The 6,227-nt window shown below is 42.6% G+C and overlaps 1 protein-coding gene across 1 annotated transcript; it reads left to right on the plus strand.

Moving 5' to 3' along the window:
• Positions 1-1,785: 1,785 nt before the first annotated feature.
• LOC127301128 (F-box/LRR-repeat protein 14-like) lies at positions 1,786-4,546 on the plus strand. Its single transcript, XM_051331351.2, has 2 exons — positions 1,786-2,000; positions 2,828-4,546. The coding sequence occupies exon 2, from the start codon at positions 2,841-2,843 to the stop codon at positions 4,266-4,268; it is 1,428 nt and encodes a 475-aa protein (XP_051187311.1). The 5' UTR covers positions 1,786-2,000; positions 2,828-2,840; the 3' UTR covers positions 4,269-4,546.
• Positions 4,547-6,227: the final 1,681 nt, after the last annotated feature.

The raw sequence follows: 6,227 nt of genomic DNA on the forward strand, positions 1-6,227 counted from the left end.
GTTAGTCTCATCTCCATCTCGTTGCTTCGATCTTGTAGATTAGATCTTGGGTGTTCCATAGATTAGATCTTGGATTTATTCGTCTTTGCGGTAGGAAATTTTTTGTTTTCTATGCAACGAACCCCATCATGCCAGGCCCACGCGCATCTACCTTCCATCAAGGCCTTTGCGCCTCGATCAGTAGGCGAGGAGGAGAAGTCGTAGCAGGCAGTGGACAGCTCGAAGAAGTGCGACAAGGTGAACAATGGACATAAGGCGAGCATGGTGGTGGACGTTCTTCGACTCGGAGGTGGACACGGTGGAGATATGTGTCGTCGTGTACGAGAAGGTGCAAACTAAACATCTGATTTGTCCCTCACCACTCAACATCACCACATAACGGGTCACTGTGCTGCCAAAACAGGGCACTATTGCAGGCCACAAGGAGGCGTGGTGGAGCCAGTGCGGCCGCGGAGGAGCAAGGAGGTGTGGTGGAGAAGACACCACTTCGGATTCTGTCCACCTGCGTACCCGAAGTTCTAATGAATTTTCTATCCATTTCAGCATTACCTTTTAGTTAACAGACCGGATTCAATCCTCACATGCTTTCTTTGATGGATACGGTTGTTTCTATTGCATGATGTTACTATTGAGAATATTTTGAGTGGCAAGAAAGTTGCAGCTGTATCTATTGAGGTAACATCCAAATTCTGTAATGATATTTACAACTTCTTTTCCATAGCACATGAGTTTGCTATCATTATGCTTTTATTTCGTAGTTTCTCACTTAATGCAGGTTCACAAATTGTTGTGGAAATGGAAAAGGAACAAGCTGTGGTATTATTTGGGCTATTTTGGATTTGCACGTCTTAGCACTGAATCTATTGTGTGTAGAAATCGTGTCTGATTCTGAGATTGTGTAACAAACCCACTATACCACATAGGCACATTCATTACTATTCAATTATAATAACACTTATTTAGCTGTTTTTGTCATCTTATGTTTTTTACGGAAAAAGTGATTGGCAACCTGATAAAAGGAAGGGGAAATTGTTCCACCTGAGATAACCATGAAGGTATTACAAGAAACTGTGATAAGAAGTGCAACAAAAAGTTTCTCATTGACGGACTTCCACTGGGTCAAGAAAACCTGCTACATTACAAAATGCTGTAAGCTAATTTCAGGGTTTTTTTTTCCATTTTTGTAAAAACTACAGTGGAATCCTAAGTTTTAAAAGTTGTGACACTTGATGTTTTCCTTTTCCATTTTGAAAGCAAGCTACATGCATAACCTTGCATTTTCATATTGCTGAAGATAAAAATATGTCCTGAGTTTGTGCTATTATATATTTGATTGCTCCAATGAAAAGATTGGTGGGCGTCTTCTAGGACTCAATTAGTTTGAATTATGGTATGTTTATTTGCTGGATTTTATCTGAAGCAATTTCTTCATTGCTTTCAATTAGTTTGCATGGCCATGGGTCAGGGCCCTGACAGCTCATGTGGTTCGCTGGCATAACTAACTTGACTGAACCTAGGTGCATCAATTAGCTCACAGGAATATCCCTTGCCATGTATATGTAGCTCTTCAAATTGTCGACTTACATGACCTTGTACTTCATGTTATACGTTGTACTTAGCCGAAATGAAATACGAAGAAGGCTAAACTAGAAGTTATTCAAACTGTGAGTTGATCAAATTATCATTTACATTTTTTAATCATCTAAAAAATCTAACAGGTAACCTTTTTTTGCCAAAGGTACGCCCAACCAAACAGCCACCCATTCTCAGTAGCCAATCAACCAAACACTAAACAATGGCTCCGCCACCAAAATAGGCGCCGCCCCCGTTCCATCCATCCAGACCAGACTCCAGTCCAGAGTGAGGGAACAAAGCGCACCCTCCGCTGCGGCCTAGGGCATCAGCTACGCGGTCACCCCGCTCCCCTCCGCTGCGGACTAGGCAGATCTATCGACGTCTCCAAGTCCAAGGTCGAGCGGCGGCGGAGGTCCCCTCCAACGGTATATTCTCTATCGCCACTGTTTTTATCCCCCGGTCGTGCTGAAGGTACCCCTTTTCTTGGTTCTCTTGCCCCTGTTCGTTGGTTCCCGTCGACTTGTACACGTGTTCTTTTCTAGATTGAGACTTGCCAAGAGGAAACCGGTAGCTGTGAAGCGATCTCCTAGTTAGATGTTTGCAATGGATTACTAGCCTAGGGTGCAGCAAACAATATTTCTAGTTGAACAGATATTAGATCGGCGATATTTATTGATTACTGCACCCTGTGGACTTATCGTTTTCACTCAACCGATTTAAAGGGACAGCTTGCGAATTTGTAAGCGCCAATTTGAGTGAATATATATACAGGTGGCCAGGTGGGGATTCCCCTATTTTCTTGCCGGGAACTGCAAGTACCGATTTACATGCTCTGGTATTCGTGGGATTAATTAGGTGCCTCTAAGTAGGTTCAGATTCAGCACTTGGGTCTTGTCTTCTGGAGTTGCTTGCGCCAATTCTAGTTTGTTTCTTTGTATTCTGTCCAGTCGTTCATTGTTCATGCTCTCCTATGTCGTTAGTTTAATTTAATGAGGTGGCTTGTAGTTTCATTATTTCTTGCTAGCAATCTTAAGAAAGATAAGATGGTACCTACTTAATTAGGCTCCATTCTTATGAAGAACGCTTAAATTCTCGACAAACACATCAAATGTTAAAATTTCATCAGTATATTCTTCATAATTAGCGTTGCCATTGTGGACTCCATCTTCAAATGCTTTACTCTGATATATCATAAGTTTTAGTCCAGCTCTTTGGTTGTTTTCTGAATCTTGAAATTTCATGATTGGTACAGCTGAATTTGCTCAATGGAGGACCTACCGGAGGCTCTGGTGACAGAGATTGTCAAGAAGATCACCAGGACAAGCGATTTGAATTCTCTTTCCCTTGTGTCAAAGCAACTCTACGAGATAGAGGGGAGTCAAAGGGGTGCTATCCGTGTTGGTTCTGGTCTTTGCACTGCTACAGAGGCACTAAAATCATTGTGTGCCCGGTTCCCAAATTTGTCGAAAGTGGAAATCGATTACTCTGGTTGGATACCTGGACATAGAAAGCAGTTGGACAACAAAGGCCTTTCTGTGTTTTCATCTCACTGTTCCTCGCTGATTGACCTCACCTTAAGCTTCTGCTCATATATCGATGACTCTGGGCTTGGTTGGTTAGCTCATTGCAAGACATTGGTGTCTCTGAGGCTAAACAATGCACCACTAGTAACTTCATTTGGGCTTTACTCCGTTGCAGTTGGTTGCACGAGTTTATGTGCTCTCCACCTTATTGATTGTGAGGAAATCGACAGTGTAGAGTGGCTGGAATACCTTGGTAGGGATGGTTCGTTGGAAGAGCTTGTAGTGAAGAATTGTGAAGGAATCAATCATCATGAGCTCCTAAAGTTTGGTGCAGGATGGATGAAGCTCCAGAAGTTTGAGTTTGAGGGGAAAATAAGAATATCTGATATTTTTCCAAGTGATGTCTATGACCCCTCGTATGATGCTCACAGCACGGCTATATATGACTTCTGCTGTGAGAGTTTGAAGGACTTAAGGTTGGCGCATATTAAAACTTGGCCAGAAATAGGACTTCGTGTTGTCCTAGGGAAGTGTAAAGCATTGGAGAACCTTTGCCTTGAGTATGTTAATGCCCTAAATGACAATGACATGATTGCATTATCCCGGGGCTGCAGCAACCTTAAAAGCATCTCACTTTGGCTCAACCTTCAGCGGTACCATAATGAAGCCACGACGTCATTTACTGATATCACCCTTTATGCTCTAGCCCTAAACTGTCGTAAGCTTCAGATCTTAGACCTCAAATTTGTAGGATGTTCTCCTGACTGGCCATCAGAAATTGGATTCACACAAAAGGGTTTTCTGGTGCTCATTCAGTCCTGCCCGATTCGAGTTCTTGTGCTACATAGTGCCAATTTCTTTGATGACGATGGGATGAAGGCCCTCTCATCCTCACCAAATCTGGAGACTCTTGAGCTTATACGTTGTGAAGCAGTAACTGATGCTGGGATGCGCTTCATTGCGCACACCCCATGCTTGAGTAATCTCACACTTCGGGCGTGTCATGAGGTAACTGATGTTGGAGTGGCTGAACTGGGACATGCACATAAGTTAGAGTCTTTGGTCATTGAGTGTTGTCGTGGAGTCTCTCTGCAAGCTGTGCAGGGTGTTGCCAAATCAGTTCACTACTCCAGCGAGGCGGCTTCAGATGCCCTTAGCAAATTGTTTTGAGTGGTGTCTGTTCATGAAATGGTATCCATATTTTTCAGTATAAATTTGCTGGTGAAGTCATTTAAGTTGTTGTGTGTGCACCATTGGACAAGGTTGTGCATCATCCAACCTAGATTCACTTCTGTGAACTTACTATTGGTTCTAGGTTTACTGAATTGACTATCCTGTATGACAGTCTAAAGATGAACTTTGGCCGGTATCTGGTTAATGAGACTTCAATAGTAGCCAGCACTTGTGTACTATAGTATATATCTACTTCTATAATTTTTGTTGCTTAATTTCTGCTCTCTATAGCCGTTTTGAAACAAGCATAAAATCGGCTCCAGGATTCCTACTCTCTAAGCAAATGTCATGAACCTTTTTTTTATATCTGTCTGCTATTATTGCGTGGCAATTTTGGTTTGGAGTGTATTTATGGTCAATGTTTCACATGGATCTGTACTATAATGATTGTATGCTTGTTCTGTTTATATTGATTCTATTTGGGGATGTCTAATCGTTGCTTCTCAAAAGGAAAGTTACTATTCCTCTGATCCATATTTTACTAGTGGAGGTCGGTTTGAAGCGAGAACACTGTCTGTGTCTCTGTTGGTTGCTCGAAATTCTCTTGCTCATTCCGTTCCAAATGGACCCTAGACCCTAGTGGAGGAGTTTGAGTGCTGGTCTGGCATAACTAGGTTGACTGAACCTGTCATTAGCTCCATTTTCAGCTCGTAGGAATACCCCTTGCCATGTATTTGTAGCTCTTCAAAATGCCTGACTCGCATGGCTATGTACTTCATGCTGTATGTTGTACTTGTGCTGAAATGAATTATGGAGAAGGCCTACAGGTACAACGTCAGGCCGATTGCTCCGCACATCCTTCTTTGTTCCCTCCTACCTTTGTCTTGTGTCGTAGGGCGCTAGTCTCAGCCGGGCATCGCACGCCTCGCATGTATTTTCGTCCCCAGCTGTGCTGCTTCGTGGTCGTCGATGCTGACTGTTTCTTCTATATCGTTTTAATTAACTTATGCCTATGGTGTTTCAGTTTTCCATGCTTTCCGGTTCTAGGTAAAATCGAATAAATGATGCTTGAGTTTGTCGGTGAAGACAGTAGTGTTGTGCGGCTTGTGGCTGCACGTTTGCCTACTTTCGATTCGATTGCATATACACGAGTCAAGACGGTGTGGAAGGCTTAGGCTCCCCCTAAGATCAAGTTGTTTGTTTGGTTGGCAATTCAAAATAGGCTTTCCACGGGCGAACCGTCTAGAGAAAAGAGGGTGGACAAATTGCAGTTTTTGCCCTCTTTGCAAGCAAACCCAAAAAGGTTGGCGCATCTTTTCTTCCGAGGTCGCTTCTTCAAGAGGACATGTGGGCTATGCTAAAGATTGGATTGGGATCCCTTCTATTGATGTTACCGACTGGTCCTGGAAGCTCTCCATAGCTGATTGGTGATCTATAGCATGTCTCTAGCGATCATGTTGTGCCAAACCGAAAAGCTTTGGCCTCTATCATCATGTTCGTTATCTGGGCGGTTTAGAACGAGCGAAATGCAAGAGTACTCCACAACAAGTCTGGCCCGCGTTTGTTATTCTAGCCTCTATCAAGAGAGATGCAAATCTTTGGATCATCACGGGTGAAAAAAACAATCAGGCATGAAATTTTGGGAGAGTAGTCTCACGTGGGAACCTTTTCTTATCAGTTTTTTTATCACCAGAACTTTTCTCCTTAATTAGTTCATGGATAGAGGAAAATCTGTTGCCTCCGTTTTAAAAAGGAAAATAATGTTTTGTTACATGTGGATTTTCTTTCTTGAGTATGCATGGAACATTACTTTCGCAAAACAAAGTATGCATGGAACCAAAAAAAATCGGTATTGAAATCAATTAAGATCATATGCTTTGCACGAACCACATGATTTTAAGGTAACAACAAAAACGACGAAAGAAAAAACCAGTTGTGTCGATCAACATGAACAAC

Source organism: Lolium perenne, chromosome 5 (assembly GCF_019359855.2).
Source record: "Lolium perenne isolate Kyuss_39 chromosome 5, Kyuss_2.0, whole genome shotgun sequence".
NCBI classification, from domain to species: domain Eukaryota; kingdom Viridiplantae; phylum Streptophyta; class Magnoliopsida; order Poales; family Poaceae; genus Lolium; species Lolium perenne.

Excerpts from the sequence above, each read along its gene's own strand:
- LOC127301128 (XM_051331351.2), top strand. The coding sequence starts at position 2,841 with ATGGAGGACCTACCGGAGGCTCTGGTGACAGAGATTGTCAAGAAGATC.